At 40.0% G+C, this 24,831-nt stretch overlaps 1 protein-coding gene across 2 annotated transcripts in view; it reads left to right on the top strand.

Moving 5' to 3' along the window:
- Positions 1–314: 314 nt before the first annotated feature.
- Positions 315–24,831, top strand: part of KCND2 (potassium voltage-gated channel subfamily D member 2) — a 291,733-nt gene continuing 267,216 nt past the window's right edge. Inside the window, exons 1-2 of one of the 2 annotated variants that reach the window (XM_074903152.1) lie at positions 315–396; positions 2,652–3,825. In XM_074903152.1, the coding sequence (XP_074759253.1) occupies positions 2,711–3,825 (1,115 nt within the window). In that variant the 5' untranslated portion in view covers positions 315–396; positions 2,652–2,710. Of the gene's footprint in view, positions 397–1,150; positions 1,487–2,651; positions 3,826–24,831 lie in introns of those variants that run through there. The other variant, XM_074903151.1, reaches the window with a different exon arrangement.

Raw genomic sequence — 24,831 nt, forward strand, 5'->3', positions numbered from 1 at the left:
AAAACCCACAGATAGTTCCTCGCGTTTATCGGGGCTCTCAGCTCGGCCCGCAGAGCTGGCGGAACGGCGTGCGCCCCTTCCCCGCAGACGCACCGCTGCTGCGAGCCGCTCTGCGGCGGGAGGCGGCGGCGGCCCGGGGGGCGAGCGGCGGGGCCCGGGGCGGCCCGGGGGGGCGGCCGGAGGGCGCGGTGCGGGAGATGCGGTGCGGGGGGCGCGGCGGGGGCGGCGCGGGGGCCCGGCCGACCCCGCAGCGGCAGCCCGGCGGGGCGCTCGCTTCCCGTCAGCCCCGCGCCATCTAGCGACGGGAAAAAGGGGGCGGCTTTGCACGGGAGCGGAAAGGAGAGGAGGAGGAAAAGGCTCCCATGCTCGCCCCAGCTCTCGCCTTCCCCGAAGCTGGTAAGAGCCGTTTGGATATCGCAGCGAGAACTCCGGAGTGGCTCGGGGCGGGTTGTGAGGAGCGTCGCCACACTCCGCTTACAGGGATTTCATTCCCCGCTTCTTTCAGTAAACCGTTCCCCTCCTCTTGATAGGAGCTAGCGCTCCCGAGGAGCCCCCGGACACCGCACCTTCGCCATCCCCGCCGCCCCATCCTCCTGAAGCACCGCGCACTCCGGAGGGTCTGCGCGGCGCTACCGGCGGAGGGGCTGGACCGCGCGATCCCGGCCCCGCTGAGACACACACACACACACACACACACACACGGGCGCGGACACACACAGACACACACAGACACACACACACACGGGCGCGGACACACACAGACACACACACACACACGGGCGCGGACACACACAGACACACAGACACACACACACACACACGGACACACACACACACACACACCCGCGCACACACACACGCGCGCACACGCACACACACAGAGGCGCTCCCAGCCTGCCCAGCCGCCGCCGGCGCAGCCGCCCGCAGCCCCTTTGTTCCGCCCGCGGAGCGATGCCCTCCGCGCCCGCCCCGCGCCCCCCCGCCCCACTCCGCCGCCGCCCGCCCCTGCGCCCCGAGCCCGCGGGCGGCGGTAGGGCGGCATGGCCCGCCCGCCGCGGGGGAGGCAGCGGGAAGCCCCCCCGCTCCCGGCCGCGCCAGGGCCTGGCCGCCGCCGCCCGCAGCCCGCGGCAGCCCCGCGGCAGGGGCAGGGGCAGGGGCCGGGGCCGCGGGAGCGGCCGCGCCTGACGGCAGCCCCGCGCCGCAGGATCCGCGCCCCGCAAGGACGTGCTCCGCCGAGTTGCCAGGCGCGATTACGTTGTTTTTTTCCCCCCACCCACCCCTTGAACTTGTTGCTTGGCGCTCGGCGGTGGCGGAGGGGGGTGGGGGTGGGGGGAAGCCTTATTATCGATGTCCCTTTGGATGCGATCAAGCTTTCTGAGGAGCAACTACTTCCCCGCCGCTCCCGGCGGGGCGCGGAGAGCTCGCGGCAGAGCCCGTATTTCCCAAAGTCTCTATGCAACTGAGCGCTCTCGCCAGACTTTCACAGGTAGGTGCCGCAGGCTGGGCACGTCCGGAGGGGTGCGAGAGCTGAGCCGAGGGGAAGGGGCGAGAGAAAGGAGGCGGGAGGGAGGGGGATGACCCGCCGCCGACCGCCGAGCCGCCACCGAACCCCGCGCCCCCCCCGCCCGCCCCGGACTCCCCCCGCCGCCGGGGAGCCCCTGCCCCGCTCCCGCCCCGCCGCCGGGCTCCCCCGGCTTCGCCCTTCGCCGTCCGCTCCCGAGGGTGCCCCGTGCAGCCCACCCTCTGCGGGCGCCTCCGAAGCCCCCGCTCCTACCGCCCGCCGCAGCCACCGCGGCTCTGCCCGGCCCCCGTCTCCCGCTCCGGATCGGCCCCTGTCCCTGCCCCGACGCCCCGTCCCGGGGAGACTCCCCCCCGCCCGCTTCCTTTTCCCGGGGCGCTGCCCCCCTCCCGGCGCCCCTTCCCCGGCGTCCCTCTGCCCTTCAAGGCATTTCCTACAAGGAAAACTTGCCTTAAAGTTTAATGCTGCCGCGCGGAGCTCCTCCCCCTGCCCCGCCGGCTCCCCCGGCCCTGGGCCGGGGTCAGGGGGAGTCCCCGGGGCTGCGGTCAAGGTCAGGGAGAGGATTCGTCCCGCGGCTGCTTCAGGGCGGCGGTCGGGGAGGGGGGGGCGGCCCGCCCGGCCCAGCCCCTCCGCCCCGCCACGGCGAGCGGGCGGCGGCGCCGGGCGGCCCCGCTGCAGCCCGCCCGGGAAGGCTCCGCCGGCGGCAGCCGCCCGGCTCCGGCCGCCGGCGGGGAGAGGAGCGGAGCGGAGAAGGGGCGGAGGGACCGGCTGCATCGCGTGTGGAAGAAAATCTGCTTCCAGGTGGCTACACCGCTGCACCAGAGCTGCTCGCCGGCTCCTGGGGTTAGTGCTTTGTGGACCGTTGCTTCCATCCAGGGGCCTCACACGGACCTGGTATCCTAAGGATCTGCCTGCTAGAGTAGCTGCTTTGAAAGCGCTGACGTGCCCTGATTTATCGTCCTAACTGGCAAACCAACGCCTGGAAAGGATATTCTGGGATGAAGAGGGGGAGGAAACAAAAAGGAAGGAAAAAGATTTTCGGTTAATACTGGAAATCACAACAATGTTCAGAAATTCTGTTGCCTCGAAAGTGCGTGAGCATCTGTATTTTTCTATTCCCTCTCTCTTTCAGTGGCTGGACCAGAACTGTCTCTAGATTGACTCCTTTAGCTGTAGTAGGTGTTTGGGACCATGGCAGCAGGAGTAGCAGCTTGGTTACCCTTTGCCAGGGCAGCGGCCATAGGATGGATGCCAGTGGCCACAGGTCCTATGCCAGCTGCTCCGCGGCAGGAGAGGAAGAGAAGCCAGGACTCTCTGATTGTGCTGAATGTGAGTGGCATCCAGTTCCAGACATGGCTGGACACCTTAGAGCGCTACCCTGACACTCTGTTGGGCAGTTCAGAGCGGGACTTCTTCTACCACCCTGAGACACAGCAGTACTTTTTTGATCGGGACCCTGACATTTTCCGCCACATTCTCAACTTCTACCGTACCGGGAAGCTTCATTACCCCCGCCAGGAGTGCATCTCAGCTTACGATGAAGAGCTGGCTTTCTTTGGCATCATCCCTGAGATCATTGGCGACTGCTGTTATGAGGAATACAAGGATCGACGGCGTGAGAATGCTGAGCGCCTGCAGGATGATGCCGATCAGGACCACGCAGCTGAGAGCTCCCTGCCCTCAATGACAGCTCGGCAGAGGATGTGGCGGGCCTTTGAAAACCCCCACACCAGTACGCTTGCTCTGGTCTTCTACTATGTCACTGGTTTCTTCATTGCCGTCTCTGTTATTGCCAATGTGGTGGAGACAGTACCCTGTGGGGTAAGCCCGGGTCGCATCAAAGAGCTGCCCTGTGGAGAGCGCTATGCTGTGGCTTTCTTCTGTCTGGATACTGCTTGTGTCATGATCTTCACAGTCGAATATCTTCTACGTCTGCTGGCGGCCCCTAGTCGCTACAAATTCGTACGCAGTGTCATGAGTATCATTGATGTGGTTGCCATCATGCCGTATTATATTGGCCTGGTGATGACAGATAATGAGGATGTCAGTGGGGCTTTTGTGACACTACGAGTCTTTCGCGTCTTCAGGATCTTTAAGTTTTCCCGTCACTCGCAGGGGCTGCGCATCTTGGGCTATACCCTGAAAAGTTGTGCCTCGGAGTTAGGCTTCCTCCTCTTTTCACTCACTATGGCCATCATCATCTTTGCCACAGTCATGTACTATGCAGAGAAAGGTTCATCAGCCAGCAAGTTCACCAGCATCCCTGCAGCCTTCTGGTACACCATTGTCACCATGACAACACTGGGGTAAGTGCAGCTGGTGTTTGGTTACAGCCAACATTTCAACAAGTGTATTGGCACAAACAGAAAATACTTTAAAAAAAAAAAAAAAAGTTGATAGGAAAAATGCAAGGGCAAGTTTTTGTTACAGAACTTTATGAATACAACTTATCACTTCTTTCGAAATGTTTTACACATGCAAGTGAGTTAAAAGTGTTGCTGAAAGTAAAAAAAATCCAACCCCCAGAAATGCAGATAAACTGAAAAATCAAACAACAAAACAAAACAAAGAGATCTTGAAACTGTTGGGGTTCTTTGCACTTTTCTCTTAACATTTGGTTTGGATTTAGCTAGAGAAATTGGAATGTTTTATATGAATGTGAGTTATCAGTGAATTTTTAATAGAGTAGTGTGTTTGCTGACAGAACTTGTTACAATGTTGCTAAAGTAGTGATAATTATAAGGAGAACCCAAGTGCAATCTTTTGATTTGATCAAAGATATATAAGTATGTGAATCTGCCATTTTGTTTGAAGTGATGTATTGATGTAGACTTAGATATTGAGTTTGGTATTACAAAGTGATTTCATGAAAATAAACCAGGTATAGATAACCTTAATCTTCACAGAAATTATTCCTGATGTTATTTAAGGCACTGGATACATTTCCTTTGATTTCCATGGAGCTGTAACTTGTAAATGATGGGTGTCAAGCTACACTGACTGGTGACAGACTCTGGAAAACGATCGGAAGAAGTGTGAGGCATATGACAGATCAAGTATATGTCTTAAAACATAATTCTAATGGTGATATAAATTCTTCCAGAGAATTAGGTGTTAAAACATGCCATGTTGACATTAGACTCCGGTGCAGTTTATGGAAATATTTGAGACAGTATTATTTTATAAAGTCTCTGACAGTAGAGTCATATTGTATGAGCTGATTCTGTGCACCAAGTTGTAAAATGCATTTGTCTGTAATTATAACATGGGTTTAGAAGGTTGACTAATTTGAGAAGACAATTTTTTGCCCTGTTCTTTATTTTGAGATGTAGAGTATCATCTATGAAACTGAAAATTTGTTGATTCCTTAGAAACTGTCTAGTTATTTAATAATTATAGATACTAAAAGACAAACTTTTCACTTTCATGAAGACAAAGTCTGTAATTTTGTTAGTCAAACATTTTGCCACATCTGGTTAGGACTGTTGAGATTTATGAAACGTGTATAACTTAAATTTAACAAAATGAAAGTGCATTATTAAACTATTATGAAAAAGTTGATTTATTATGTGCAATTGTAATTTAGTTGGGAAAAGCACACATAAAATACTGAAAAAGATAAAGGGGCTGTCTTATGCCACCATTTTTTATACAGAGCTTTTATCTTCAGCGTGATATAACAAATGAAGATAAATATAGTGCGTTGTAAATATTTCATACTGCTTGTAAGGGCAAGTTATGCTAAAAAGGAGTGACAAGATCTTTGGGGATTTTAAGCTGCTTGTTAGGTTCCTGGGGTTTTTTTGGTTTTCATTTTCTCTGGTAGTTACAAACTGAAGGAACAAGTTACACAGGCTAACTAGTTCCAGAGTCCTGTGTTTTCGGATACTGATACTTTTTTGTCACATATATTTAATTAGTACTGTGATGATTTCAACAAATTAGGCATTAAGAATTTACCATTATTTCGAATGTATAATCTTAGTATAAAAGAGCAGGAGCTGGTTTGTGTCTTTTGTAACAAAAGGTGTTTTCTGAGTAAGTTGTTTTCGCTGTCATGGACAGTTTGGGCAGTACTTATCCATGGTACTGAAAATAATTTTGTCTTCAGTTTTATGGTCAGTTTGCAGATGATTATGATAAGGGTATAGTATCTATTAGGCATTGATATGAGTTGTTTGTTTTATTCACACACACAAAATAATTATTCTATAGTTGCAGGTTTTGAGGTATTATTCTGAGTAAAATCCTCAAAAGTACTGATGAGATTTGAACATCATTAAAAATCTCTCTGAATAGAGCCTAAGAACCTATTTTCAAGTGTGCAGCCATACAATATTTAGGTCCTGAGGGGAAGAAAAAGATTTTAAAAAACCACACTTATGCTTGATTCATTTTTCAAGGTAGTTTGCACAGAGAGAGTTTTCAGCAGGTTGTACAGAGATCCAATATTTTACCCTCAGAAGTTCAGATATAAGTTCAGATATGACAGACATCACAAATCTGGGAGATCTTTAATCAATGCATTAGCTATTAGCTAGATTATGTCCTTTTCATAACATCATGATAACCATACAAAGATTATGTTTAAGTGTTAAATATATATGAATAATTTAAATAGAATTAACATAATACAAGCTTTGAACTCTTTTTAGTTGATGGAATAATTACACAAAAAGAGAGGAAAATTACAAGGAAAAGCAGCAAGGGTCAGTGAAAGATGATTGTAATTAGTACTGCTACCTTTACTCTGTGCTAAAGCTTCTTGTCCATTTACTAATACAGAACTCCAGTTCATTTTTAATTTTACTTTAGCTGAATTAGGGCTATACAAATGGACTCTAGATGCACAACTTTCGTTATTTTAGCAATAAAGCTAGATTAAGTCTTTATTATTTAAATGACAATAGCACACAGCATGTTACGTGAAATATTACAGAAATAAAAGAAAGCTAATACTGAATAATAGATTAATATAAAGTTGAATTTTTGAGTCTTGGTGTCATTCTCATATTTTGCTAGATAGCAAGGGTATTGAGTAAGCGACCTTTGCAATTTGGGGAGTTATTATCTTGGAAGCAGAGCTATATTTCTCAGTTCTGCATGATTGCTGAGCAATTAAAGTGTCTTTAAAAAACATAGATTACATTTTCTTCTGCAGAGTGCCAGTGACTTCAAATATTACTACATTTTAGCCTCCAAGGATATCCCAGCTATTAACTGTTCTTGACTGCTCAACTCAAATGGTACATAGTTCTATGCAGGGATGTTATAGGAAAGAAATGAAAGGGGAGAAAGGAGGAAAGGAAGAAAGAAATAGAGTGAGAAAGAGATAAAGGCTGACAGAGAGAGAGAGGAGAGGAAGATGACTCTAGAATAACAGCATGCACTCTGCCAGAAACTGAGCTGTCTGATTAAAATTTCAAATGAGTGTTTTATCAGTATCAATTATAGCAAAAGCAAAAGTAACGTAGGGACAAGAAGGGACAAAGTAATAAAGTTGAAAGAGGTCATAAAGCAGTTTGTGGAGATTCAAGTAAACAATGAAAAGCATAGAAGTTAGAGGCATAAAGGTCAAGAAAGAGGGTAGAGTAAAACCTGGCAGAGAAAAAAAGCACAGGCCTATAGAACTGGGACTGGCAGACTTACATGGGGGTTTGTGAACATCCGTACCCATAATGACACAGATATGTCACTTTCTGCTGTCACCTTATAACATGATAATCTAATAACCTTCCTTCTGCCCTGTCAGTAACAAGCAAATGAGCTGGAGTAGCTGGTAAGGTTTTGGTCGTGTAAGGTTTTGATGATGTAATTTGTTCCCAAATCAGGCAGAATTATAGTGTAGTTTGTGTTTTATCATATAAATATATTATACTTTGTGAGGAACACAGTGCTGCTTCTGTATCTTCTACCTACATATTCACTCATTCATGCATTTTGTGTTTGATATTTTCAATGCTGTTTCAAATAGAATTTTTCTATTTTTGTATTCTTGTATACAATGTAGTGAATTTTGTATTTTACAAATGTGTTTGATGTCTCAATCTATTTTGTCTTCACAGCAGAGACATTTAGCCTGAATAGTTAGACTACTCTATAACAGAGAAGGGATAAAACGTAGTGCAGTCACCTTCAAAGCACATTACTAGATATTCAAAAAGGGCTCCAGGGAGAATTTGAAATACTGAAAAGTAAGGGTCATTTTGATGGCAGTAAAAAAAAAAAATATTTCTTCTCTAATAAAAAGATTACTCAAACTGTTGTTAGCTTGACAGAGAACAGGAGTAATTATATTCTTATTTAGTTGCACTAGGGACCAGATTTCCTGTTCAAAAAAATCCTGACGATATCTTAGAGGAACAGGAGTTGGTTTACTTCACTCGATTTTCTTGAGCATGAATTTCCTTACTTCAGTTATGAAGAGCATGAAGGTGATGCTTAACAAAATGGTCTTTCTACTCAGAATCTAATTTATTTGCTCCTTTGGTGGAACCAGATGGAATTTCATTTTCTTGTTGTTATTGTGAGTCAGGAATAGGAACAATGAGATTGGTGTAGGCCAGGATGTAGCAAATACATATGCTGACTTAGTACAGCAGAACAAATCGACTCAGAGAGTAATTACGAGACTGGTGCCTGATCTATTAATTATGTTCTATCATTCAACTGATCCTCAGTGGATATTGTGATTTTAGCAAAATCCTTTAATGATTGAACCCAAAAAGTTCAAACTGAGTGATGACAATCTGTACTTGACTCACATCATTGTGCCTCTGTCTTAAGAAGAAAAATTTGCAATATAAAAGCCATATAAATCTGTGAATGCTGTATTAGAAATAGTGCTACTGTGCAAAAAAAAAAAAAATAATCTGGAAATGGAAACTCTATCTCTGAGCATGGGAACTTATAAATTCTGCCGAAATGATTATCTGAAATAAGTTGAGGATATCTTGCAACTTCAGGGTGACAATTAACTTCTCAGACATTTGAAAGAAGGTCTAATGAGCTACTCCTATTACTTGATTTTTATGCCATTATAGTTCACTGGAAGCAGTTCATAATTTGCATCATGGCAAACTGATGAAAGAAGAATCTGGTTCAGCAGGGGTTAAGTGGATAGATTTTTCAAAAGAGGGAATATAAATTAGAAATAAAGAAACAAAGTTTAGATTCAGCCTTATCAGGTTTCATCAGCTACCTGACAATAGAGCTGACAGAGTGATAAAAAAGATTCTGTATATATATTTCTGTACCCATCACTTATCAGGCAATGGATGGGAGCACAGATTTTTGTGCAAGACATGGTCTCTAAAACTTCTTTTTTCTGCATTGCTCATGCAGTGGAGGAGACGTTTTTAAATTTAAAGACAGAGCTTTGAATGGATAACTCTATGCTACATTTTGCAGAACAGTAATAGTTGCCATGCTTGGACTTTGAACCCTGTCACAATTAGTAGCCTAAATTCTACCATTATTTCTTAAGTATTTTTTGCTAAAGCATATGATTTTGATCTTCCTGTGCCTTTGGTAATATTCTGTAATCCCCCTGTTAAGTAAAAAGTTGTAGGTTTTGTTTAGGGAAAAAAAAAATCCATTTTCAACAAAGTACACACAGAAATTTGCATTATTTCCACACCACAAACTTAAATAAATGTGAATTGAAATTAAATACAAAATAGTACTTTTGAATAGAGCACCTGATGTGCAACAGGTGTTAAGCATTCTGTAGAAAAATACCGTATACAAATATTTACTCAGGTATCTGGTGTCTGAAGACTCAGATTTAAACATGAGCATGTCTGAAGATCATGTGACCAGTATTATCAGTCCTAGAATATTTTAGCTTCATTAATAAAAAATAATAATAATCTGTCAAGATTCAGCTCTACTATAATTTGAATGAGACTGCACTCTTTCTCATACCAGCGTAGATGCACCTTATGCATTATGAGAAGCCATATTTTAACATACCCAGTCATCAGTACCGAGTTCCTACTACCACCAGTTCAGATTCTAGCAGTTAAGTGCATTTACAAAAGCTAACAAAACATTAAAAGACTGCTATCTGTGTAAATATTAAAAAGACAAAGATATTATTCATATAAGCAATTGCATTATTCTCTGTGTATTTAGAGAATAGTTTCCTTTCTTGTATTCCACTGCACAGTATTGTTCCCTAGTTGTCTGCAGGTCTCCATGCTGAAGGTGAAAGCATTTAGAGCCACTGTGTAAATGTCCTTAATTAGGGCTTGATCCTGCACTGTTACAGAAAATGGGAGGTTGCCTAAAAACCTACAAAAATGTTATTAATATGAATGGAGTAAAATTTTGCACATTTGGAGTATTTAGGAGCAGTATTTTGCATTTAATCCCCAGTTTTTTGGTTTCATCTATGTTAACTGGTTTCTTTGATTGTCTTACAGACCCAGAGATCTCTTGGGTTTATTAGTTTATAGGAGCCAAACACTGCAAGGAGATTTTTAAAGTCAGTTAGGTATCTGGAGATGCAGATAGGCACCACCTTGAATTCTCAGAAGAGGCTTAGGTGCTTAGAAACACAAAGGATAGCAGTTGAAGACAAGTAAGCTGGGAAACTAGATTCGTAGTCATCTTAGAAAACATTGTCTTTTGTGCTGAAGAATGACTGCTAAGATAAGTACCGTACTGAGACTTTGCATATGTCCTACCCCTATCAGATTCAAATGGATCTTACAAGGGGTCAGGTCTTGTTAAAATACAATGTGCCCTATATTCACATAACACTGTAGAAGGAGGTAGTGTGTTTTGTGTGTAGTATTTTTAGGAAAGAGGAATAAGTAATTCAAGAAAAAAAAAAAAAAAGGGTAATATGACTGAGAGACTAATGTAAAGCATCCAAGGGACAATGTATTTTTGATCCCAATTTTCTGTCTCTGTTTTTTAAGCCAACAGTTCAGCATTAGAAGAGATGAGAGAAATGTGAGTTATGACGTGCAGTTATTATTAAATTAAGGAAAATATTTTTAGAAACCATGTGCAAAATTATAAAACAGTATCAGGTAGAAGATACCATTTTTTCAATGAAACATCCAACCTGAGGATTTATTGGTTTCAATAGGTCTTACATTTAGTTTATATACAGTAAATTTGTTAAGATGCTGACGTGTGGTAAGAAAAGGTAAACTGTAATTCTCAATTTTTGACCACTGTAAATTCATCCCATTCTCTGGTGTGCTGTCAAATGTTTTTATTTTGTCTCTATTTGATTTTTTAATGTATATTGTAGACTATAAGTGGGAGGTTTGAGAAGTACTTTGCATTTGCTTTTTCTCTTTTGCAGTAGTATGAACTTTGTAAGCATGGTCTATAGATCTGCTGGTTGATTTTTCCCTTAATCTGTGTTCCTAAATGAAACATCTTTAAATCATATTTCTCTGATTCTTTGTATATATTTTCTTGAGGTAATCATCTTGTATCACAGTTCTTTCTCTTTGAGGAGGCATTGTGATTTGTGAGTTTTGTGATTTGCTAGATTTGTGTCTAGCTCAGCTTTGTAGTAACTGCCACTAACTAGCACTAAAGCTTCATATCACAAATTAACATATGAAGCAGAACTTTCAATATTAACACTTGTACAATTTTTTTCAAAATACGATCTAATATAACATAATATGAACATTAAAACATAAATGTTATGAAATCTGTATCTGCATGAATAAATTTGGCTGTTTGATTATTGAAGACTCAGTTTCCTTAGGTAGATAAAACTTCTTATGGTATAACAGACAATATAAACTTCTAGGAATTTATTTAATTAGTCTGAGTACTTTGGTACACTAAAATAAAGTAAGTATATTCCACTGCACTTTTAAAGCACCTTGGATAAAAAAATAGCTATGAAACTCCATAAAGGTACTTATAATGATCTAATTTTATAAGAATACATTAAGATGATTTGATTAATTATCATTTTGGAAAAAAATGATTTTGAGGCCAAACCCCAGCTTTCTTCAAATGTATATCCAGAGACATGGGGTTTTTTGCATTGTACTGGCAGATTCTCAAAGTATTTTGGCTGATACACAGAGAACAGTCTTTCAAGTTATCACTTGCAAGCTTCGCCATCCAGGCTTTCCTTGTAAATGGCTGAGATCAGACTGTGAGGTTGTGAAGGACATAGTTTAGCATTGTGTAATAGTTCACAGTCTGAAAGTGTCTGCTGCACCCTAACTCATTGCTTCTTTCAGTAAGATGAACCAGAAGAGTTTTCTGTATGACAGCATATGTAATGTGAGTGGAGTCCTTAACTTTTCATTCTTCTTAATGTTCATCTCCCCCTTTTTTAATAATCCAAAAGAGGAATTTTGTTACTGTGTTAGTGGCCTTACTTTCCGTTTCTGCAACTTTCATGTCTCCCACTTGCAGCCAGTTAATAATTCCCTGAGCATCCTTATCAGCTATGGACAGCAACTACTGCACTGTGCAGGGTTGCTTAGGAACAAAATTGATGCTCTTTGACATGGTGGATTACAGCTGCAACATGCTGGTCCCCAAACTCTCCTGCTTCCCACAGAGGAATGAAAAGCAGAGAGGTTGAAGATGCTTTCCAGATCTGACTGTGAATGTGGTATATACTTTTTTGTTTTAGAATATCTAATCACTTCTTTGTTGGAAAATAGCAGGTTAAGAATTGTGGCCTTTCTATTGAAAGCAGTACCAAAAAAAATCTTTACTAACAACTCTTTTTTTTTAACAGCAAGTTTGTAATTTAAATACCATGGTATCTTGTATCACTTACAGAACTGAGATTTTTTAGCTTTTCTAAGGTTTTTGGTTGGCTTTGGTTATTGATGCATTTGTTTACATCAGTTGATCAAATCCATGTTGAGACATGGATATCAAGGACTAGGAACAGGCAAAACTAGACAAACAATATATACCTATTCTCATATACCTAATGAGTGCTAGATAAGTTATAGGTGCAGCTATTTCTTGTGTTTATTTGGTATGTATTTATATAAAATGAAACATTGAATATTAGCATTGTAAACTCTCCAGTGATTGAGAATTTAGTATTACTTTTTTGGCACCTGGATGGAAAACTTCAGAGTACAAATTGAAGCTTCCCTGCAGACAGATAGTTTAGAGTAAATCTATCCACAGATTGGCTTAATGATTTGACAACCTCAGTATTAGGTATTTTCCAAGTGAAAGGGAAGCTCAAGTTTTATCTGATTTGCTTGTGAACACAGTAATCAACCTATAGGATGTTAGTCTGTATCAAAAGGTCCATGTGCTACTTCTGACACCTCTCTCCCTTCACCCCGTGTCAGTCAGATCATTGCAGAAAAGGTAGCTGCTGAAAGACTTCAACCATTACCATTCACTTAACCTACAGTTTCTTTCCTTCTGAGGCCCAAACTTTTGAAATTGAATGCATTAAATCATTCATGGGAGAAGCAATGTTGCTAGTCATGCTGGTGAGCCCTTCAGCCTCTTGCCGTACTGGCAGAGCTGTGACAGCCTCTCTCCTCCTCTGGGGACAGGCACAGCTGCATACCACAGATGATGCTGACTAGTTGTGTCTGGCACACGCAACCAGTGATTTTAAAATACAGGCACCTTTGTGCAGCAGTGCACACGTGTAAGATAAAAACCTAGTTGTGGGAGGGGGAGATAGGAGACAGTTTTATTTCAGGTTTCTACAAGATGAAAAAAAAAGTGCCTGGAGTGAACTGCACAAATCCCTTTGGACGCAACTGTTTTCTGGCCACTGTCTGCCCTGAGCCACCTTCACACCATGAATACAGCACAATGTCTGTCAGGCAGTGATTCACACAATGGATTTACAGTGGGTCTGGCTGTGCAGTAGGAAAGAGGTTGTGGGTTCTTCAACACTTTTCCAGAAGGTATGTGAGCTTTCGCTATTTCTCTACATTTAGTGTACGCTGTTTGCTACATCTTTGCAAACAAATTAAATAAATACAGAGAGGAGTGCTAGGTGATGTGGAATACTGGACAGGACAATGGTTTGAACTATGGATTTGGATCCACTTAAGTGGATTTGAAAGATACTCATATCAAAAGGCTGAAAACAGTTGGTTCATCTCTCTAGTGTCAGTGGTGATTCTTCTGCCTTAGTATATTTTCTGATACCTATTTTCCAGCTCATTAGCTATACTCAAAAGTTCCTTTGTTTTGAAAGCAGACAAATCCAAATATAGCAGAAAGGTTTCCTTAAATAAGTCTTTCATGTTGTCTGTATACAGTTCTTTTTCCCAGTCTCTATGCTTGTGTGAAAGGATATAGTTATAAAATTTATAGATTGTATCTTAGGTGTGTCGGTTTTTAAAAGAGACAGTCAGGACATACAACTCTTTTAAAGGAGACAAGTAGGACACCCTTTTTTTAAAGGAGACAATAGGACATATTGTACAATAGAATTATTATAGAAGAACCAGGAGGTGGAATTCAAACTTATTTCTTTGCCAGTTGCTTACCATCTCTAGGAGGTATTTATAAGCCTTTACTCCTCCAAAAGTAAATCCTTCAGAACTAGTCATCCTTGTCTCACTTAGGAGATAATGAAGAGAAGCAGGCATCTGGAGGTGCTCATTCCTCTGCACTGACTATAAATGAAATTTATTATGATTAGTAGACACTTAAATATTTAAATACCAAGTGAAATGGATGAGATATATCCCAACCCTTGTGTCTAGCTGGTTTGGTCTAGTCTCCTTGTTCCCAGTTATATAACTGAGAGGCCTGTAACATATTCCTTTCAAAGACACAGCAGAGTACATACTTGGGATTTGATGATAACTCCCACTTTATCAAAAAGGCAATGTGTCTGCTACATTTTAACTCAAAATATTCCTGTTTTGTGTAACACTCAAGGCCCCTTCAGTGCTTTTGCCAAGTTTTTGGCCTCTTCCAAACAACACCAAAAAAATTTTAAATTTTAAAATAATGAGTTTTAATGTTTCTGATGCTTGGAAGAAGACTCTAGAAAACAGAAAGAAACATTTAAGTAAGTATCCACTAATTTTCTGCAGGAAAGAAGTCGTTCTTCAAATAGCAATGCCTTTGAATTAAGATATGGAGAGCTTGAAAACCTTAACTTCACAGGGCTGTAAATCCCATTCTTCTGAATAGGAAACCTAAAGACTGATTCACATGTTGGTCTTGTTAACTGTTCCACTGATGTCCATTTTTGAAATGCCCAAATGAAGAAGTGTCAGGCATATTCCCCCATGCCATTATTCTAGACAGCAGTTAGGCATTGGCAATGCATAGCTCTGAAGCAGACTGAAAATCTTCGAGACACTCTAAAATAAACTTCAGTGGGGACACTCTCCTCATTGCAATATTCAATTTCACATTTAAATCAATTTAAAAATTACCATTTTCTTTAAAGCTGCCTCCAGACTGGAGCACTGCAGAAGCTTGAGGGCTGCAAGAGAGGTTTATAGTCAAAACTGCTTTATATCTTTCTCATTTACCTTCTGAACTTTGTTCACTTCTCTGCAAATAATACCGATCTCTCTGGCAAGGAAATTCTGAAATTTGGTATGAAATCATTATATCAACAGTGATTTGGTTTAACTTATTTTAGTTCATCTTCATATTCTGCTTTTCCAGAGCAGCAAATCTCAAATTTGCCAGCTTGTACAGTTGTATACTAGTGAGAAATAATGACATTTCTTTCAGTTTCTTTTTGTGTAAGATTTCATTAAATTATGAATTAAATGTCTTTCTTTTTTTTTTTTTTTTTTGTGGTAAGAGAGAAATAAACTACAGAAGAAATAATATTTCTTATTTTTTTCCCTTATGTATTCAGCTTTATAATAAACTTCCAAACAAGTTCTAAAACAAAAGTGCTATCCTGCACCACTGCAGAAAGTTTGCTTTTCCTTTGAGGGTCAACACTGGTTATTTCATAAATGGTGAAATGAATTTTTATTTAATTGTTTAAAAAAAAAAATAATGCTCCTCCCATTTGCTGTTCAGGTAAATGCTTTTTACAAGCCTGAAGAGTGCTGGTGTTGATGGAGAGAATGTAGGGCCTTTCTTAAGGTTCTTCCTTACTTCTAAGTTGTCCTTGGAAGAAGTAGTTGTATGAAGACAAGTTTATTTACATATGTCTGAGACTTGAAGTGATAACTTTAATATGCCAACCATTTTTCCACTGTCTTAAGAAACAAATTGAGAACAGGGATCATGCCACATGTCTGCAGAGAAATTATTTACCTAACTAGTTTGCTAGAGAGAAATAGATGAAGATAGTTTTAGAAATCTGAATTGCTAGTCCTTTGAGAGCAGCCTGATAGTGACTGGTGTTCTGTGCTGCGTTGGGGTATTGGGATGTGATGTAAGAGAGAGATGGTGCAGGATTCTTTCTGCATCTTGACAAGAAAGAACCAACAACAAATGGCTTAATAAAATCGCTGGTTTAATAAGATAGAGTAAAAGAGGAATATAGATATCTAATAAATCTTATGTCCATTCAGATTCTGGGAACCATGCATTCATGTAGCATTGGCTAGATTTTCCCACGGCATGCTGCACAGACCCTGTCCATGGAGAGAAGATCCCCTTCTTTGTTCCTTTCTGCTATTATATAATTTATTTTTTATACAATAAAACAACCCTATTCAGAAAGGATGTTCTTATGAGAACTTCTTGCTACACTTTTAGATGAAGGCAAGGCCAATACAGGTGCCATAATCACCAACAGGCTCCTCTGTTCCAACGATCTGGTCAGGTTTATTCTGCAGATGAGATATTTGTGCAGCACAGCCTGAACAATTTCATCTTATGATGAAAGGCCATGTTCCAGCCATTACTGTTCCCTTTTTTTTTTTTTTTTTTTCCTGAAAAAAACAATTAGAAAAATTAATGGCAAAATGTCCACGAATGCATATCACATACAGAAGATCCAACATCTGCTTTGGGAAGTTCTTACAATGCAGATTGCTGAAAGCTGAGAAAGTATAATGGGGGAAGTATCACTATTTTTGCCTTTGCTTAAGTCCTGCCCGTGTGATTTTCTTCTGGCCACTGATAGAGTATTGAGCTACATGGCTTCTTCATCTCTCCCCCTCATGTTCTCAGTTAATGGAAATGACTTAACTGTGGGTTGGATAAGGCTTATATTAGGGAAATAAACTGGTTTATACTTTTTTCCTAAACTATTTTAAAGAGCCTTGGGCAATGGATAAAAGATAGCTATTCTTAAGTACCAAAGTTTCAGAGGATCCAACAATATCCTAGAGCTTGAAAACTGCAAATAGGAAAACAGCTGCTTTAAACTCACAGTTATTTCTAAGATCTCTATTTTGTTCAGCTATTTATATAATCAAAGGTCATAATCTACAAGGTGATGAGAAATTATGTCAGCTTCAAAACACTTAAACTCACTAAGCATTTCAATGGAAGATGAGTAAATGCTGCAGCACCTGGGAGTGCTGAATGCCTTGCAGATTTAGTGCTATTCACTTGATCCAAAGCCCATGGAAATCAATTAGACACTTGGATCTGACCTGAGAGGACATTGCATCAAGCTTGTGTATGAACAACTCTAGCAAGATATTGACCAGGAAAACAATTATTTATTTGAATTATCTCAAACTCTAAGGATTTAATCCAAATGCAACAGTGATTCCCATGCATTGCTATCAGTACCTTATACAGAGGTAGGGTGAGAAAAGCAAAGGTGGAGTTTAGTTATATTTAATGAAGCATAATTTCATCATCAGAAAAACACTGAGATAATAGATTCCAACTTCTGATGTAACAGGTTTATTCTGTTCACAGTTTATCAAGAGGAAACTCTTTATGAGAAGCAAACAATACAGTATCTCCTCTGGTAACATGGAGGTTGAGTCATACATGGGATCCCTCCCTGAGTATTTAACATAAATTGGTCATAATCAACACTGGAGTAGGTAATTTGCTCAGAGTTTCTTACAGCTAAAAGGGGAGTAAGTTGGCATATTTTTTTCTTTAGCTTACCAAAGCCTTGTTAACTCAGAAGCTTTCAGGCAACCTTGAAGGATATCACACATTAATAGCATCAGAGAACATGACAGCCAGAGCTTGATGTGACTAATTTTGGACTGGTGTAACAGTGCTGTTTAGAGCAATAAAGGTTTTATCTGTTGGTTTATCTGTTTATTAAAATAGTCGGTGAAAAATGTGCCATATATTTATATTCTGTTGGTATACAGTACTTTTAAAATAGTAGTTCTGCCTGTACCTTGGGATTGTCCTGCTTAACTATATTAGGATAAGGTCATATATAAAATAGGCATAAAGAAGAAACAATAAGTTTCCTAACAAGAATCTGTCAAACAATGAGTTAAAATTAATGATTAGCTAAGACCCATATGTATCGATGACACAATGATTATTATATGCACTTCTATGCTTGCTTGCCTTTCCAAATTAAAATTCATCACTCCCAGTGAGAAGGCTTATACATTCTTAGGTTGCTTCCATACATGATGACCAGACCATTAGCTAAATAATTTGTTTAATGTAAATCAAATAAAGTTGCAGTTACTTCTTCTTTTTTTCTTTTTTCTTTTTTTTTTTTTTTTATTGTGAGATACAAATGCCAATACTTTGAAAATCCTGGAAGAAGGACTGAGGGAGAGTAGGTTTTATTCTTGGGTTTTATTCCATTTAAGAGCATGTTGCAGCTTTGTTGGCATGGATTCATTGTATGAGTGACTTTATGCATATTCACAACTGTTTCTTGGAAGGAAATGGCTTATTAAACAGTAATCATATAGCATATGTAAATGAGTTTTGTGGATAAATACATACCTTTAGCCTCATTGCCTGAGATGGGTTGTTGACTAAAAAAGTTTTTCTGATGGAATTTTACCAATCATTTTATGTCTGATTGGCTGGATGGTTGCACCCAAAATACTGCAGTCAATGGCTCGATGTCTGAGTGGAGAGCAATGATGAGTGGTGTTCCTCAGGGGTTGGTGTTGGGACCAGTGCTGTTTAACATTGTTGCTGGAGACATGGAGAGTGGGATTGAGTGCACCCTCAGCAAATTGGCTGACAACACCTAACTCTGTGGTGTGGTCGACATTCTTGGGGAAGAGGATGCCATCCAGAGGGACCTTGACAAGCTTGAGAGGTGGGCCTGTGCAAACCTCATGAAGTTCAGGAAGACCAAGTGCAAGGTCCTTCACATGGGTCAAGGCAATGCCAAGCACAAATACAGGCTGGGTGATGGGTAGATTGAGAGCAGCCCTGCAGAGAAGGACTTGGGGATGTTGGAGGATGGAAGGCTGAACATGAGCCAGCAATGTGTGCTCACAGACCAGAAAACCCTGAAAGCCCACAGCATCCGGGGCTGCTCAAGAGAAGTGGGTCCAGCAGGCTGAGGGAGGTGATTGTCCCTCTCTACTCCACTCTTATGAGACCCCACATGTGTGGGGTCTTGTGTTGTGTTCACAGGGCCTCCAACAAAAAAAGGTCATGGACCTGCTTGTGGGGGTCCAGAAGAGGGCCGTGAAGATGCTCAGGGGGCTGGAGCACCTCCTTATGAGGACAGGCTGAGACAGTCGGGGTTGTTCAGCCTGGAGAAGAGAAGGCTCCAGGGAGACCTTATAGCGGCCTTCCAGTAGTTAAAGAGCGCTGGGGAGGGACTCTTTATCAGGGAGTGTAGTGATAGGATGAGGGGTAATGGTTTTAAACTGAAAGAGGGTAGATTTAGATTAGATAAAAGGAAAAAATTCTTTATTGTGAGTGTGGTGAAACACTGGAACTGGTTGCCCAGAGAAGTTGTTCATACCCCCTCCCTGGAAGGTCAGGTTGGACAGGGCTTTGTGCAACCTGGTCTAGTGAAAGGTGTCCCTGCCCATGGCAAGGGGGTTTGAAACTAGATGATCTTTAAGGTCCCTTCTAACCCAAACCATGCTATGATTCTGTGATTCTGTGATTTCCTTTTCTGACTGAGAAATCTTTTTTCTTACCTTGTACATAAATAATGCTGATTTTTCTCGGTTCCTGTTGAATCACATACTTAAAAAAGAGAGTTCAGAATTCAGGAGTGTCCATATATAAGCCTAGGTGAGATGCTTAAATATATGTGTCTACCATTGGTGAGCTAAATCATTCTCTAGACTCATTGACTGCTATGACTGCAATGGGATCTTCAACACTAACTCGTAAAAAAATGTACATGCACACACCAAAAGTGTCTTAACTGTCTGCTTGAAACCCATTCCAGGACAGCAAAATGAACTGACCATTATGTCAGAGCTACAAATTCTTTTTTTTTTTTTTTTTTTCCCCTCAGATTTGGAGTCCTGTTCTGTATAAGGATCTAATGCAGTTTAAGTAAATGCTCCTTACTACATTTTCAAGCTTCTTTCCCCAAAATGCTTTTTCCTAATGGCATTGTCCACTCAGAGTGACAGCATCTTTCTCAGGAGAAACTACACAGAATATACTGAACAGTTTACCTCAGAAAAATTTGGGTACCCATATTCACTTGAGTCATTATGGTTATATTACAATAGCCTCTGTACATTTTTTTAAAGTCCTGGGTAAATATTTTTCTTCTAATTGAATAGAAAGAGAGAAAACATAAAAAAATCACAGCATTTAAATCTTCTGTTCTTGACAATGCATTTAATAAACAGTGGAAAACACATCTGAAATGATATTCTAAGATATAAAATATTGCTAGAAGAAAAAGATGTAGAGGAATGCTGTGGAACTGTACTACAAACTAGTGAAATGAAAGGAGAGAACCTAAAGCAAATACACACAATCGACACTACATTTCGTGATAAAAAAGTCCACTAGATACTACAGGGAAACCTCTACCTACTGTATTTGAAAAATATTGTTAAATATTTTGTCTGTCTAAAGGTAGAAGTAATTTCATGCAAGTATCTTTTCATTTGTGGCAGTCTTATTGATCTAATACAAAAGAAAAAACATTTTTCACCTGGGCTTTTTTTTTTTTTTTCTAAGCATCAATATAGATAAATAGGTAGGAAAGTTAATTATTTCTACCAGCATTTGTATTTGGAGGCAAAGACCACGGGAGATAATGGAAAGGCTTTCATTTTCTTCAGCAGGCTTTAGATCAGGATTCTAGTTATGTCTTACAGTATATAATCTAACATTTCTATGTCGTTAGTTTACAACTTTAAAAGAATTTTTTCCAATGGGGACTGGATTGTTAGATTTTTCCCCCAAGAAATCCAAAGTAAAAGTTTTTACCTGCTTTCCTTAACAGAAAGGAATCCAACTCTCTTATGATAGACTGGTGGAAATGTTAATGAAGGCTGAAAACATTGCTAGAATTTTTGTTTTTTTAAATGTTAAATGTGTCATGGAAAGGTTTACTTACTTTATGTAATCCACTCCAAAATGCATGTCTCAGCCATCAGGTTGGAACATATCAGTGTGTAAAAAATGCAATTACTCTTCAGGTCTGAGGAAAATTCTAATAGTTAGATGCTGTGCAAGCTTCTGAGACTAGACACCGTGACGATTTTGTAGGCGTCTCATTAACGATTTGTAGCGCTGCAGCATGCTCTGCTTTACTTATTTATTGAAGAGATAATGGGAAATAACTGGTTTCTTTGTGAAGTCATAAATAATATGACAGAAGGATATTAAATGCACTCAGATGTGACAGAAAAGCTAAAGACTTGTGGAGTTTAGTATTTTATGGTGCCAGTTGTCTTTTACCGGTACATGTAAAAACCAACAGATACATTTTAGATGGTTTTGTGAACAATTATCAATTTAGTGTGCTAGCTACTGAAATGTGGGTGTCTTAGATCATAAATGGTATCCCAGGTTTGCAGTAACATTCAGAAGTTAGTAAAGAATAAATCTTCTTTCTCTAGGTATTTTGCCGCTTCTGTTTTATACACAGATAGTCTTTCTCAGTTTTTAAATTCCCAATATGAAATACTGGTTCTACAAAGTATGAACATTTCTGACATTCATGCCATGCATCCTTTGTTCTCATTGGAAGTCCTGTCCTGAAACAGGATGCAAACATATACATGAGATCCACCATGGCTCCTCAGAACTTTGCACACTTGATTAAAATAAAAGCTGTGTGTATGTGTGAGTGTGTGTGTGTGTGTGTCTGAATTAAAGAGAGAATATGTATTTTATTCTAGAGTTCGCCTGTAGCCCTGAGATTCCGGTTGAAGTAGCACTGTCCTCTCCCGTCTTCATTCCTGTTCATTTCACTAAGAGATTTATCATGCAGTATATTGCAAACTTCCTTAGAGGCTGTGGTGATTAAAAAAGTAGCAATCTCATTGGTTAGTCTTGGGAATATTTCTGAGTATCATACCCCACAATTCTTTACCCTAGGTTTGACTCAACATTTAGCATAAAGCTAGTATAGAAGACAGAGCTCCACAGGGATGTGACTGGTTCTACTTAGGTTTCTATACCCTGTCCATCTTTATGGTATCTAAGCAACTATATTGTAAACATGCTCATACAAGTTGAACAAATTCTTCTTCCTTCAGCAATAGTATCTCCTTCAAGGCTGGTAGTTTAGACGTTGGTGCAGCAGGCAATTCTTGAGGTTCCAAATGTGTGGATCTCAGCCACTATGCCAGTGTGAATTTTGTCTATGCAAAGCATTTTATGGTTTTATGGTGTCCATTATCACATAAAGAGAAAAGAACTTAAGGACTAAGCTTGTCTTCTGAAGCATGACCTTTTTGTTGGAGGAGTTCCAAACATTTTTGTATGGGGTGCTGAGCCTTGTTGCTTGCTTATCCCACTTGCATCAGTTTTACAGCAGTGTAAATCCATTGTTTCATGGGCTACTCCTAGTTTACAGTACTGTGAAAATAGAGTGAGGCCTGATCTGTCATGCTTAGCACTGACAGCAAAATACATTTTTAATTCTTTTGAAGTAGTGGGATGTAGGAAACAGGTGAAGCAATTCCACTGTGATTCAAGTGATGTATATATAAAAATATAAGGTTAGAAACAATTTTCATCAACCATTCCAACTATTATGTGATGATTATTATTGTAACTTGAAGCATCTCTTCAGGGCCAACAGTGCTATGAAGACTTAAGAAAATTAAGTGTTCCTTTTCATTAAGCAATGTAGTGGTGACTTGGTCATCCATACTACACTTGTAAAAAGAGGTGTTTTATCTCCAGTTATTCAAATAATTAAGAAGCCACCCGATAAAATATCTCTTAGTTCCAGAAAAGAAAATTATAGACAGTCGCTCTCAAAAATTTTAGGAAACTACAGAATTCTTGGTCTGGAAGTAGAGCAGAGGAGACACATTAATGTTGTGATGATACATAGCAAAAAGACAGTTTACTGCTCCTGAAGTATCTGTCCATTTGTGCTAGCTGTTTCATAGGGACAATTGTTATAACTAAATTTTCCTTGTTTGCATATTTTTGATGACCCTTCAGGAGAAAACAACCCCAAATGAATGGTTCTCCTGAAAAATGTCAGTTCTCCAAGTGAGCAAACTGTGAACTTTTCACATAAAATTTTCTACATTTTAAAAAGTTACCAAGAAGTTACATCTTGAATCCATATTTATATAATAAAATGAAAGATCCAGGATGTGACCTGGGGGCCTAATTTTGATACTATATGTCACTGTAGCTTTCTTTTTCAAACTGGTTGGGAGGACTCAGAGACACAGAGCCTTTAACAGATTATTTCTATCAGCAATCTATTCAATTAAGCAGCCACATGTGGATAATTTAGGATAATAAATAGAGACCCTTGTTTGGAGTTTCAAGTAAAAAGGTAGTAGATTGGATCACTGTTGTATTTTGCCACAAGTGGTTTGTGGTAGAATAAGTTTGCATTTATTACTTTCCATATTTAATGCTGTTATAAGCTAGTTCAACATTTCCAAATACTATGTTTCAGAAAGAATGCGCCTAAGATAATTTGGTAAATTCTAGCTCATTTTTTCTTGAAAATAATACTTGATATATGTTAAAATACCATCTAACAGTTCTGATCATCAAAAGTAGTAGATGATCATTAATCTTATCAAGTATTAGCTATATTTTGAATGTATATTTTGCCTCTTCTTTCTTCTGAAATAGTGGTTATAGACTGAGATGGATAGAAAATATTCACGTTGCTGTGTAGCTCAATCTAATTTCCTCAGGGCAGTTATAGGTTTTGAATAAACTGATTAAAAATCATAATAAAGCATTATTTTATATGGCAAATTTTACTATGGCTTAAAAGGCATGAATTACATAACATATCTCAAGCATTTACTTGTTCAAGTGCAGTGAAGGACTTTTTCTCTTTTCAATATATATGATGTATTAAAAATGCAATAAACACTTTTCAAACATTAAACACTTTTTCAGGAGAATTGTAAAATAATAAGGGTTAATTTTAGAAGTCAATTAAAAAAAAAAAAGTTATGCTAATATTTTCTCAGTTATGTGTAGAACATAACTTGAGGAAAAAATTAAGATTGATATTAGGCTGTTCAGCTAAGTGGTGGGACCATTCTGCTGTGTTTCCAGTTCCAGGAAAAGATCTGATCATCAGGTGATATATCCTTGTGAGTCCCTCTCTTTTGCCTCCTGAAACTTTTTCACATTCTATAAATATTTAATAGAAAAGGTACCTAATTACAAAGGCTTCCTCCTTGCCTTTCTAGTGTAGAATTGTTCCATCAGAGGAGTCTGACACTCTCTGCTCTGATGAGAGGAGAACAGAGCTGTATTGCTTCACAGGATCTTAATCTAAAGGGTGTTCTCAATTTTTGTTCCCAAATGGTGACGTATCTTCCTACCCATAAGAGATGTGTAACTCCTTGCAAAGCAACAAGACCTTTGCTATTTTCTTCCTGAAAAGCTTGTAGTTCCCCATGCAACTGTGTAGAAGACTACACTGTTATGTACTTGACTCCTTCTGGAAAAAAACAAAACAAAACAAAACACATACAACGTGCCTGAAAGCTAATTTAGTGCCTATTTGAATTTTTCTTCTCTACAGACTTTTTAGGTCTTATTAGAAATGTGCAATATACAATTTATACCAAAAATAATTACATGGTGCATGTGTGTATCTGTGTGTTTGTACATATGTATATACACATAGAAGCATGCACACACATAGAGTATAAATGTATTTTATATAATCATATGTATAAAAGTCATATGCAATTATATGATAAATTTTAGTAGCAGGACTTAAATATATATTCTTCAATGTGTACAAGAGTATTCAAATCCTGAAAAGTGCTGCAGCTCATTTTTGTCTGTCTGCATCTTATTTTTGTCTGCTACAGAAACATCTCCCTTTT

Source organism: Athene noctua, chromosome 3 (genome assembly GCF_965140245.1).
Source record: "Athene noctua chromosome 3, bAthNoc1.hap1.1, whole genome shotgun sequence".
NCBI lineage: Eukaryota > Metazoa > Chordata > Aves > Strigiformes > Strigidae > Athene > Athene noctua.